At 45.1% G+C, this 13,253-nt stretch overlaps 1 protein-coding gene across 2 annotated transcripts in view; it reads left to right on the forward strand.

The window, feature by feature from the left end:
- Positions 1-2,775: 2,775 nt before the first annotated feature.
- slc6a8 (solute carrier family 6 member 8) overlaps positions 2,776-13,253 on the forward strand; it is a 22,219-nt gene continuing 11,741 nt past the window's right edge. The window contains exons 1-4 of one of the 2 annotated variants that reach the window (XM_016665986.1): positions 2,776-4,024; positions 10,472-10,603; positions 12,766-13,036; positions 13,102-13,234. In XM_016665986.1, coding sequence (XP_016521472.1) covers positions 3,724-4,024; positions 10,472-10,603; positions 12,766-13,036; positions 13,102-13,234 — 837 coding nt within the window. In that variant the 5' untranslated portion in view covers positions 2,776-3,723. The remainder of the gene's footprint in view (positions 4,025-10,471; positions 10,604-12,765; positions 13,037-13,101; positions 13,235-13,253) is intronic. The other variant, XM_007541938.2, reaches the window with a different exon arrangement.

The raw sequence follows: 13,253 nt of genomic DNA on the forward strand, positions 1-13,253 counted from the left end.
TATCAATGTCTCTCATGGTATGAGGTAGGCTATATAGCTCCAAGGGTCTTGCCTAAGGACCCACACTGCATAGCTCAAATCCGTGAAGTAGTTACCTTTATTTTTTACAGTTATTACACAGCATAAATAAATACTCTACATTGAAACCAAAGAACAAAACCTGCTTTCAGGTCAGCGGATGTTCATCCATCGGGCCTTAATGTGATCCGGAGTGTCAGTAAAGCGTCTCCTCCAAGCTGCCCCAGAGATTCACAGCTGGATCTGCAGCAGAGCGACGGATCTGAGCCTCCGGTCCGGTTCTGCTGCCTCTGGCCTCAGATTTTTTCCAGCTGGCATTCAAAGTTTCAGTTTCCAATCTGTATTAAACACCGTAACGTTATTGGCACTCAGATAGAGAAGAAGCGCGGAGACTGTTTTTACAAATCATTCGGTCAATCAGGACGCAGAACACTGTGGAAAAAACTTAACAAAAAAATCTGCGAAGCAGCGAAACCGTGAAAGGTGAACCGCGTTACAGTGAGGGATCGCTGTATATGAAATAATTTATAAAAAGCACCTGAGTAATTTGTAGAATGGCTGCATCTGAGTTTATCTGGGACTTCATTCTCATGTCTCATGATGCTTCAGCATTGAGGAGGTGGATTTATTTAAATAAGACGGTTTAGTCAAACATATGCGACATTTAACCTGCAGAACATGATATGAAAGTAAACTAAGAGTCAATTTCAGATGAATTTGGATTCATATAGATCAAGTAGAAACTGACAAGAACCGGATGAAAACAGAATGAAAACAAATTTATTTTCCAATATAAGATCAAAATGTTCCCACACTGAGGAAACCTTTCCTTTGAGGCTGCTCCATAGTTGATACTGTAAAAGATCAATAATTCGTTTGACAAATGCTTTTGACAGATTCGCTTCCTTATAAACACAGTTTGGCGCTTTAATGTCCTTTCGAAACAGTTCCTGTATCGGTCACGTGACTTGCTGAAACCAACACGCGCACCGAAACGGGTTTTGGTCTTTGGGCTTGATGCATGTTGCCGGACCCATCACTAACAGCTAGTTATTCTGCATCCATCAGCTGTTCTGTGGCGTTCTGTTCAGAATATAGTGAACCGGACCGGAACCGGACCAGCGAGTCCCTTGGGTCAGAACATGGAGGCGTCGACTTATTTTGGGGGGACAAAATGAATCTACGTAGCTGATTCAGGCTACTAGTTAACTACTTGTTAACTAGTAGCCTACAGGCCGCTAGTTAACAAGCTTACGGTGCTGTATTGGTGTTAGCTAGTCGCCTTTTAGCTAACATTATCTAGTCACCTGATAGCTAACATTGGCTAGTCACCTTTTAGCTAACATTGTCTAGTCGCCTTTTAGCTAACATTGGCTAGTCACCTTTTAGCTAACATTGGCTAGTCGCCCTTTAGCTAACATTGGCTAGTCGCCTTTTAGCTAACATTACCTGCTTCCAGCAGCTTTACTCAACTCAGTCGGTTAGTTTGGGGGAAAAACTGTGCAAAGTTCTTTGCGTTTTGCTGCCATGATACTACCACACCTGAGCAGCTCCACCCAGCAGCAGCAGGTCTCCTTCGCTGCCGCACAGGTGTAAACCCAGCTAGCGTCTTAGCGTTCATGATGCGTTTAAAGGCGGCTCGGAAAAACAGGTTACGACATGTTAACAATGGATTAAACAGTTTTAATGGCTGAAAAAAGTGACAGAAGGCACAGATATGGGAAGTGCGGAAGCCCCTACTGTATCAAACCGATATAGGAATAACAGAGAGTTGGCCATTCTGAGGTAAAAACAACAAACAGCTTCCAGTCCAGTGGGCACGGCTGACTGTGGGTGGACAATGCCGCCCAATGCCCACCCATGTTGCCGGGCCTGTATCGTGTCTCATCGTGTCTCTTTGTGTCTCTATGTGTCTCAGAGTGTGTCTCCGTTGGCCGATTATTTTGCTCTTCTCTTCTGTCTTCATGTTTTCGGCTCTTCTTGTCCAAATTGTTCCTCTGATTTTCCAGAAAGGAAACCCAAACCACCTTCTGTTTTTCCTCTAAACACAATCTTGGACTCCATGTTTTGGGAAAACAACAACCTGACGCTTTCTAGTCAGGAGGTAACTTTCATGTTTCCTAAACAGATCCAACAGAATCAGAACCTGCTGGGGTCTGGTTCCCTCCTCCAGAATGGTTCCCAGAATGGTTCCCTCCTCCAGAATGGTTCCCAGTTTGGTCCTATGATCATGGCTGCGGCGATCTGGAATAGAAATAGATAAAATAATACTCTGAGGATTTATAGAAATAAAGGAAGAGATTATTTAAAGATCAAACATTAAATCAATAATCTAAGAGTTGGAAACGATCAGTATTAATAAAACAAAAATAATAAATATGACAGTAATTAATGAGGTGATAATAGTGAATCTTTTAATCTGTTTTCATGTTTATTTTTAATCATAATTCAAAGTAAAACATTAAATTAATATGAGTCATTTATTATAAACATTAAAATATGATTTTCTCATCTGAGACCCAGAATATTAAATGTGGTTCTGGTTCTGGTGGACCTGATATTCTGCTCTCAGACGGAGAATCTCAGAACCGGTTCTGACCCAAACGGTCTTGATCTGGTTTAGCTGGAGTTCTGGTTCTGACCCAACAGAACCTCTTGGTTTGTCAGGAATCCATTGAAGCTGACCTGTGTGCAGGGATCCAAGTGACGCCAGACGTGGGCGTGTTCTCGGTGTGACGTCACGGCAGTCAGCCTCCTCCGCTTTAAAGCCGCAACCGCCGCACAGTCCGGCAGACAGACCGAGCCGCCGAACCTTGGACCGGGACCGCGCTCAGTGCCCGCCTCAGTGCCGCCTCAGTCCGGATGGAGCTGCGGGGTTCGCGCCGCTCCTGACCCGGCTCGGTTTGACCTAACGGAACCATAAGTTCGGTTCGGCCGTCCTCCCCGTCCCGCAGCAGGCCGCCGTCTCCTCCGTGACTCGCAGGTCCCATGCGATTCTTCAGACTCACATTCAAGTGCTTCGTGGATTGTTTTTGAAGGTCGCGGTTCGGCTGCGGTTCGGTTCGTTTTTCTCTTCAGTTCAACATTTTTATTTTTATTTGACAGAAAGAAAAATCTAAATTATTTGTAAAACATTTCGAATTTTTGACCATTTTTAAATTTAAGTAAATAAACTGAAGTCCTAAATTAAAAGAGAGGAGAGGGTCCGGAGCAGACCGAACTGGACCGGCTCTGGTTCTGACTGGTTGGTGGGACTCTGACCTGGAGCTGGACTGGGATTACTGGGGTGTTACTGGTTCTGACCCGGCATCAGAGGGAAACTGATCGATTCGGTCTCGGTTCTAAAGCTAAAGAGCTGCAGAGTGAAAAAAAGACAACCGGACTGGTTCTGACCGGGTTCTGATTGGGTCTGATTGGGTTTTGCTGCTGGTTCTGATTGGGTTCTGAGTGGTTCTGATTGGGTTCTGAGTGGTTCTGATTGGGTTCTGATTGGGTTCTGAGTGGTTCTGATTGGGTTCTGATTGGATTCTGAGTGGTTGTGATTGGGTCTGATCGGGTTTTGCAGCTGGTGCTGAGTGGTTCTGATCGGGTTCTGACTGATATTCTGTTACAGAATCTAAGTGGTTGAGGTTCTGACAGACTGGACCTTAGAACCTGTACTGGTTCCTGACTGGTTAGTTAAGTTCTGACCGAGTTCTGTCTAAGATGGAGAAACCGGCCCGGCCCGCCTCGTCCTGCTCTGTGGTTCTGGTGGAGGAGACCAAGAGGAACCCGCTCCTCCTGTCCAGCGGCTTCGCCACCGCCAACGGGTCCCTCGCCGGCGGAGGCGTGGCCGGCGGTACCGGTCAGGATAAAAGAGGGGGCGGTGCCATCGGGACGGGTCCGGGGTACCAGGAGCGTGAGACTTGGACCCGGCAGATGGACTTCATCATGTCCTGCGTGGGATTCGCTGTCGGACTCGGAAACGTGTGGCGGTTCCCCTACCTGTGCTACAAGAACGGAGGAGGTGAGGCTCAGCACGCCGGGGGCGGGGCTAAAGCTGCAGACCCCGCCCCCTCTGTAGGTCACACACACCATTGCTCAAAGAAACCAGAATGTTTCCGACTGGACCGGGTCAGTCATCCAGGTGCTGGTCCAACAGAACCTGCAGCATGAAAACAGAATCAGGTTTTGTTCCCAACTGAGACTCTGGCCGGGCAGAGAGGCAGTGGCCTGATGACGGGCGGGGCTTATAACTGGGCGGGGCTTATAACTGGGCGGGGCTTCGATGTTCTGATCATGTTAGACGGCGCTGGGCGGTATCGATCTGAGTGACAGCAGCAGGTTCAGGCTGTATTTACACACAAGCATGGTGTGTGTGTGTGTGTGTGTGTGTGTGTGTGTGTGTGTGTGTGTGTGTGTGTGTGTGTGAAATAATAGCCCTGATTGTCTCTATGACCCCTCTGATGAAGTTGGTTCCCAGCAGGTCATGTGACCTCGCCTCGGTCCTTCCTGTCTCCTTCAGACATTAATAATTAAATCATCATCAGATTAATCAATAATTCTCCAGAAGGAAGTCACCTGGGATACTTTCTACCAACGTAAATGAAAACAAATATTTTAAAACCTAGAAAATTATTTGCGGCTCCATTTGGTCCAAAATTCATTGAATCCACAAAAACTTTTATTTGTCCACTTTGTGTTTCTATGATGCTTTTATGACGTAAAGCACTTAGACCTGCCTTGTTCATTGATTGATTGATTGATTGATTGATTGATTGATTGATTGAAATGTAAACTCTGCAGCTATAACTGAAAACATAAAGTTTGGCTAAATTATGAAACAAGAAGGTCACCTGACTGGCTGGATCTGGCACATCAGTGGCCACCAGGGGGCGGCAGTTATCAGGCAGCTCCCAAAGCGTCTGACAGAATCACTAGACAATCGATCAATCAGTCAATTGATCAATCAATCCAGGAGAAATTGAAAAATTCATATTGAGAAACTGAAATATGATGATGAAACAAATCTGTTGATGATGATGATGATGGTGGTGGTGGTGATGATGAAGGCGAGACCTGGAAGTCATGAGACCGACTGATGTCAGTCTGCATAGATCTATGTGTCTAAACATAGATCTATGTTTCTATCTATAGATTATCTCTATGGAGACACATAACTGCTGATGCGGGTCTCTGGAGCGCCGTCGCCCCCTGCTGCTGCTCAGCCAGAATGCGGCTTGAAGGCGCCGGCCTCGTTTTTCAGACCTGAGGCTGCAGCATCCATCTTTTTACATAATGTGGACAGAACCGGGTCAGAACCAGTTCAGGACCATGTTTCTGTCGTCAGGAGCTGCAGGCCTCCTGCTGATTGGCTCCTTGGTGAGGAGGAGGAGGAGGAGGAGGAGGAGTCTTCATCACGTCTCCTCCTGTGAAAAGGTCCTGTTCTCAGCACCGGCCCGTAGGATCCGGACAGTGAAAAGGTCCGGTTCTCACAGTGCAGTCAGACTTCCTGTAAAGGTCAAATGACTGTCGCCTGATTGGCCGAAGCTGAAGGTGTTTGCTAGCCGGATCGTCTGTCTCTGGTCCAAACTGAAATGTCTCACAGCGTCCAAATAAATGTCCTGGTCAGAACCGATGGTCCCCTCATCACACATCCTGGTCCTGTCCTCTTCCTCCTCTTCCTCTTCTTCCTACATCAGTTCAGTTTTTATCGTCCCACATCATCCATCAGATAGTTTGTCCTTTTTGTATTTGTCCTCTAATAAATCTGAGCCACTTTGATTTATTTTCCTGCAGTGTGTGTGTGTGTGTGCTACAGTCACCCTGTGAAGGACACACACACACACACACAGTGACGGCTGGTGATGAAGAAGAGAACCCAACCTTCAGATTGATGTGTTTGTAGCAAAGCTGCTATCTTTGTGAGGACCAGTCAGCTGAAGACCTGGAGATCAAACGAACAGTAGAGGATGTCCAAGTCCACAAGTCCACTCTCCTGTATGTGTGAAGGCTGCTGCAGCCAAAGATGACCTCTGAACTGTCTCCAGTGGAGACGGTGGGGGACGGTGAAGGCGGGATGAGGGCGGAGGAGAGGTGAAGCCTGTCAACAGGATTAAAAGATTACAGGCCACTCCTGTTAATCTCTGCTCCACATGCTGACTCCCTCAGAAAACGAACCGCTCGTTGTCCCGACCAAAGGTCCGTTACCATGGTGACCTGGTAACAGTCCCACCGACTCCCATCAGACCCGCTCCCCCATGCTCGGGCGATGAGGCCCCATTCTTTTACCACCTTGAACTCGGTGTCGCTCTGTAAACCTCTGGACTAGAAACACTCTCCACATGGAACCGTTTAGGATGCGACACCGAGGCCAAGAGGTTGACTTGGCGCCATCTTGTGGATGAAATGGAGTCAAATTTTGAATAATATCTGACAGAAGAGATTAGAAATTAAAGAAATGTATTTGATACATCAATCGGAATATATGAAAATATTTGGGAGGAAATCGCTCAGGACTGGGGTTACTGAGGACTGAGCTGAGTGGAATTATGGGAAATGAAGGAATCTGTCATGTGAGATGTAGGAAATCAGACACGCGACTATGACATGTTAGCTATCTGCTCAGTACGCCTGAGTCTCTCTGCCTGTATGCCAGACTCGCTGCAATCCTAAAAACCTCAGAAAGTTTGATTGGTCCTTTTCTAATGGAAATCTGGAATACTGGCGTTCCAAATGATCAAACCTGGAAAACTCTGAAATGGTTTCTGGAAACCACAACTGTTGATGACTGGAGTCATTAAACCCAGTTAGAGCTCAGACTGGTGGTTTATCCAGTTCTGATTATGATCTAGAAACAGCAGAAATTGTTTGGTTCTCACCGAGCGGGTTTGAAGTTGCCAGAGCAATGGCTCCATGCCAACTGGGGAGAAAGAGTAAGAACTCCTGACCCCAAGGAGATGACGCAACAGAAACATGTTGCTCGGTTCTAACAAGCCGGTCCAGAACAAGCTTGTTAGAACCTTTGGCATGAACCAGATGGTTCAGACAATCTGCAGAGAAACTTTCAAAATAAAACCTGCAGAGCAGAAGCTTCCATTGGCCGTGTCTCTGAAAGGGGAAGGTTACAGTTTAGTCCTGGGATATCTGTGAATGAACCACTCCGATCAGTGTACGGTGCAGTTGTACATGTGACTCATGGATGTGTGGACTTTTATTTATAGCTTCTGATGTAAGGAGACACTCTGACTGATCCTGGGTCAGTTGGCAGCAGAGCAGAGCGAGGAGAGCTAACGACAGCGCCGCTCTGACTCCATGTTCCTACTTTCACTAGTCATTTGACCATATCCAATATATGTAGGTATTTAGTATGTAAATAACGTACGGAAGTTTTAATAGGACATGGCATGCTTGGTTTGTGTTGAATATGCATCAACAGACACCGGGGCTGTATGTTGATGGACTAAAGGTTTGAGGGGAATTTGTTTCAGTGAACCATGAAGAGTTAAATGTAACTGCAGACATCAAGACTGCTAAGAGACACAATTTGATGCATTATCAGTTTTCCATAATTTTTTCATCAACTATTGAAGAGAGAAGTTCCACCGCACACCTCACTACCGTCTCACTGTCCATTACCGTCACCATCCTCACGTCTCTACTAGTGTCTACAGTTTCTACCCAATTATACAGCGGCCAACATTTACACTCATCAGAACCAGAACCGGGTTATCTGCTCTGATTATAACCAAAACAAAACATTGACTCAGATTGGAAAACATGTAGCAGAAACAATTATTTAAACTCTATATGGTAATAAATCTGCACTCTGGTATGAAGGTCTTAGAAGTTTCAGAAAATTAATTTTTAAAGGTGACTGACAATGCTGCCAGAAGCAGCTTCATTAGCCAAGATTGAGCCACTAACAAAGACTGAAGGCTCACAGCATTCAGACATTAATTATAAATATATAAGAGGCCAGTTATGTTTAGAAATGGGATTATTCTGTTCTGTCAGCCCAATGGGAATGACTCACACTGGGCATCTTGTCAGGATTGTTGATCCACAGAGGAAGCTCACTGTGGAGCATTGCTTGGAGCCCCCAGGCCAGCAGGGGGCACTTGGTAGTTCTATGAGAAGCAGAAGAAGTGTCTTCTGCCTCTGAAGGCCTCCGAATAACCGTAAACCTATAAGAATTAAAATCACTTATTTAGGACTAGAGACCACCCCAAAAGCAGGAAGTGAACTATAGCACAGCACAGGGCACTCTGGGTAAATACAACCAAAGCTAACATGTTAGCCTAGCGTTAGCAGCATAAATGGCTCCTGGTCTCCATCTGGTGAAGTAGGAAGTTGCTCTCAGTGTCTTCAGAGGTTTTCATGTCCTTTCCTTCAGTGCTTCTTGGTGCAGCGCCCCCACAGGCCAGGAGGGGAACAAGTTGGTTTGACTCAGAGAACCACAGCAGCTGGAGGTGGAGGAGATGAAGTTCTGGTTCCAGTTGAACCGGGTCGACCGGACCATCAGAAGGGAACAGCCTGAGTCTTCAGCTGTTCATGGGGGGAAACATGACTGAAACATTTTGGCGTCCATGTTGCTGAGGAGGTGGAGCTCCGTGTCTGGATGTCCAGGTTCTGTGAGGAGGAACCAGAACCTCTGATGATGAGGATGATGTTGGTGGTGATGAAGCTCAGCCTGTCAGTATTTAGCCCACTGACTGATCCAGATTAGGCAGTTTAGCTCTCTAACTGCAGCTCTGCAGATTAGCGCGCTAACTGCAGCCGCGGTTCTGCTTCTGGTTTGAGATGTGACTCCAACACGTGGCGGTCATGTTAGGTGAAGCTTCACCAGAACCCTTAATGGATCCTTTTATTTTACCGGTACCGGGTTGGCCTTTTACCCTCAGGAATAACCACAAGTGATGACTTCCATCAGATTTGATTTATTGTCATTGTACAAATCAAATCATATTTTGTTTGTATAGCACATTTCAGCAGCAAGGCTTTACATCACCGAACGCAAAAACAGAGTCATGCAACATTTAATCAACAATAAAAAAACATTGAATTTGTATGAAGTTATATCACCGAGCGGTAATAAAACTCCCTTTCACACACAATGCTTTAAACAGTTTTTATCAAGAATTTAACTGCCTGTTTTATTCCGCCGTCCTTTTAACACGAGATTCAGGGAATGAATAAACTGTACGACGAAATTAGTAGTACAGCTGTTCTTATGGCATTTATAAACAGTCAAAACATATAAGATTGGTGTAATCTGGGGAAAATGTCTCTGGTAGGCAGGACGATGATGGCAATCTTAAAGGCTAGAATATTGGGAGCTGGAGATTTCAAGGAGCTACTCTTCATTCAGCCTGTTGATGGTGGATCCGAGGAGGAGAAGGTTTGGGAGGGGAGGTCCACGAGTTCCTCCAGAACTCCCCTCCTCGTTTCTATTAACGTCGTCAATGTACAAAACACCGACGATTCTCTCCGAGTCCGACCATAATCCACGTAGATCCTGGTGGTCCCGACGTCACCTCCGCTGGAAGTCACTCATCACATCAACAGGACATCAATGTCCCATCTCCATAAAAACTGCTCGGTAATCACGTTCAACTTGTCCAGGTGTTAAGAAAGTTGAAAACCATTGTGTCCTTGTGCGCCGCCATGGAAATTGACAAATGAATAATTAATGGTCAACTATATAGAAGAAAATAATTTAAAAATAACTGAGTAATAAATTCATATTAAGCTGTCAAAGTTCCAGCAAACTTTCAGAAAATCCACCCATCCATATGCACAACTTTTCCGGTTGTCAAGAGAGCTGAAAGCCGCTGCGTCCGTCTGCTGAAACAGTCCCACTGTCTGGTTCTGGTTCTGGTCCGGTTCTAATAAGGTACGGCCAGGTGTAGCAGTGAAGGAGGTCTGAGAGTTACGGAGGGGTTCTGGGGGTGGACGGGGTTCTGTTGGCGAACCAGTGGGATGAATTTGAGTTTTACTTGAAGTTGAAGGAGGGAAGGAATTCGGTTTGGCTGAGAGAGAGAGATGGGAAACCGAGTACTGAGATTCCTGGGTCAGAGCCCTGGGGAACTCCCGAGCTGACGGGACCACGAATGATTTCAACTGAACAAATGGGCCTGAATGGAACCGGTCGCCCTGCAGTTGGTGGGTTGCAGGTTCAATTCCCGCTCTGCCCGTCCTCATCGTTTCATTTCCTGCTGCTGTGGAACCCGTGATCCCGGTTGTTCTACCTTCAAAGGTTCTGCACAACGTGGACAGAACCAGAACCGGGCTGAAAATGAGTCCAAGAGCAGATGGTCCGGACCAGAATCTTTCGGCGTCAAATGGACCACAACATTTTCCAGATGAATCAAACCAGTTCTCTCTGCATTTACTCATTCATTTTGAGTAGGCAGCTCCTCAGTGTGGCTGGTGTTTCTGACTGTCCCTGAATGCATCGTGTGTGTCTCCCCAGGCGTCTTCTTGATCCCGTATCTGCTGATCGTTTTCGTGGGAGGAATCCCGATTTTCTTCCTGGAGATCGCCCTCGGTCAGTTCATGAAGGCCGGCAGCATCAACGTGTGGAACATCGCTCCACTGTTCAAAGGTGGGTCCGGCTTACCAGAACCTTGGGTCCGGCTTACCAGAACCTTGGGTCCGGCTTACCAGAACCTTGGCTGATTTGCTGCTCAACGTGTTTAAACTTGTTCATTTGTCTTGGACTTTGATTGATGCGTCGGTCCGTCTGGTTCTCTGGTTCAGATTCTGAATGCAGCATTTACGTACGCAGACGACACCCAGCCTTATGTCTGTGTCAGAACCAGTCCAGAACCAGTCCAGAACTTAATCTGTTGGCAGGATTGCAGAATATTCGTAGTTGTGTTTTATTATTAGCTATGATAATAAAACACATTAATCTTGTTAATTAAATCCTTTGAATGATTTTCGTGCCTCTGAACACATCCAGACTTTATTTACTTTCTGTCAGAAACCGAGTTCTGAATTCAGTGAAATTAAAAATAGTTGAATCTACAGAACACAGCTTTTTAATTAACTTTTTAAAGCAACATTTAAGTAGTTCAGTTTAACACACAGTAAATTTGGTCCTCATGAGAATAATGTTAGTTTAACTCGTTTTGCATCCTTCTCACTCCGTTGCTGAAATAATTCTGAATTCTTTGAGGGAGAAAATGAAATTCCAAATGCAGATTCATACTGATAGTTCATATTCATGATTTCATCCACTTATTTACCTGCTGATGTTAGAAGAGTGCACAGATTAATAAATATTAACTATTCAGCTTGACTTACTGCATAAACCGAACATAGAACTAGTTTTCATAAAATGTGACAAACCTGAGAGAAATTTCTTCTGGGTTTAAAAAATGAGTAGCAAAAACTTAACAGAATAAAAACGTAAATTTCTGTTAGAGGAAAGTTTTTGTCCTTTTTCAACCTTTAACTGGGATAAAACTCCTGGAAAACAAAGATCGTTTTTCAAGAATGTTCAGATAATTATAAACGGAAACAGTTGCAACACACAATATCAATAACGTCACAATCTGTCCCAGATTAAGTCCAGCTGAAAATCTGAGGACATGTTGGTTTGATAACCTGGAAGAATCGCTTCGTCGGCAGTTTGAAGGTTCATGAGCCGCGGATCCTTCACTCAGACCTTCAGCCCTCACAACCATAAATCCTCTCATGGCGCTGCTTCCTGTTATCAGCTCCACACATTGATAACAGTTTACTGCATCTGAGGGAGCTGACCGAGCAGCTCCTTGTGTGGAACGGAGCGAGGAAGCTACAGTGGAGAGGAAAACTCCTCGCTGTGCTCAGCTGTCTGTGTCCATGTCTGTCCATGTGGTGGACGGAGGGACATGTCCTGGTGTCCTGCGCCTGTCGCCCAATAACTGCTGCAACCCCCCAAAGATGGCCGCTGGATGGGAACAATGACTTTTGTTACATGAAATAAAAATGACCTAAAAGAGAAAACGCGTTCATACTACATAAACTAATGCATTTTTAATTCAAACTAAAAATATATATATTTAATATAAAAATTTTAACTTTTTTTCTCTTGAAAATATCCAAAACCTGGAATTTTAATTTATGTCTTTGTTTCCTAAAAAAATAATTAAAATAAATAAAGGCAAAAAGTTAAACACTAACAAAAGTCTAAAAATAATTGGAAAAAAATTAAAATAGTTTTTGGTAGATTCAAATTTTGATTTTGAGATTTTATTAATAAAACTGACAAGTTTTCAATGGAAATAATTAGTCATTTTTCCTTCTTTTGTCCAGAAGGAAAAAAACATAAAAGAAAAGAAAAGAAGTAAATCTGAAAGAGGAGAATTTATTTCTTACTAAACAACTGAAGAAACATGAAAATCCACTGAAGCTTCCAGGAAGTGACATAAATGTTCATAACTCAGATGTTTAAGCTGAAGAGGAGCTGCCTGTTTATTACTGTAACCATGACAACAAGGTATTTACAAGTGTGCAAAGTTAATTTGTGAAGTTTTGTTTCCTTTGATGAGGTCAAACATTAAACTGGTCTCCAATAAAAAGTTGATAATGTTTACAGCAGAACCAGCTGCGGACTTCAGCCTCCATTGTTCGATCAATCATATCGAGAATAATCTGGAACAGATTCCAGTAACTCACCTCATGTTTTAAGATTAGAGAGCATGTCAGCGCAGGAATGTTTGAAATGTTTTCTGTTTGAAACTTATCTTCAGGTTTTGATCTTGTTTGTGTTCTGTGCAGGTCTGGGCTACGCCTCCATGGTCATCGTGTTTTTCTGCAACACTTACTACATCATGGTTCTGGCCTGGGGCTTCTACTACCTGATCAAGTCCTTTAGCTCCGCCCTCCCCTGGTCCACCTGTGACAACGAATGGAACACGCCCAACTGCCTGGAGACCTTCCACCACCTGCACTGCAGCAACGCCAGCCTGGCCAACGTCACCGTGGGCGGAGCCAACCTGACATGCGCCGACCTGGCCGACGCCCGCTCGCCCATCATCGAGTTCTGGGAGTGAGTACCGGGTCGGGTCGGGTCGGGTCGGGGTCGTCTTTCTGACCCGTTCTGTGCCTGCGCAGGAACAAAGTGCTGAACATCTCGTCTGGACTGGACCAACCGGGTCGGATCAACTGGGAGCTGATGCTGTGTCTGATGGCCGTCTGGGTTCTGGTTTACTTCTGCGTCTGGAAAGGAGTCAAGTCCACCGGCAAGGTACCAGTCCGATTCAGGC

This window comes from Poecilia formosa, unplaced genomic scaffold, assembly GCF_000485575.1.
Source record: "Poecilia formosa unplaced genomic scaffold, Poecilia_formosa-5.1.2 Scaffold643, whole genome shotgun sequence".
Taxonomy (NCBI): domain Eukaryota; kingdom Metazoa; phylum Chordata; class Actinopteri; order Cyprinodontiformes; family Poeciliidae; genus Poecilia; species Poecilia formosa.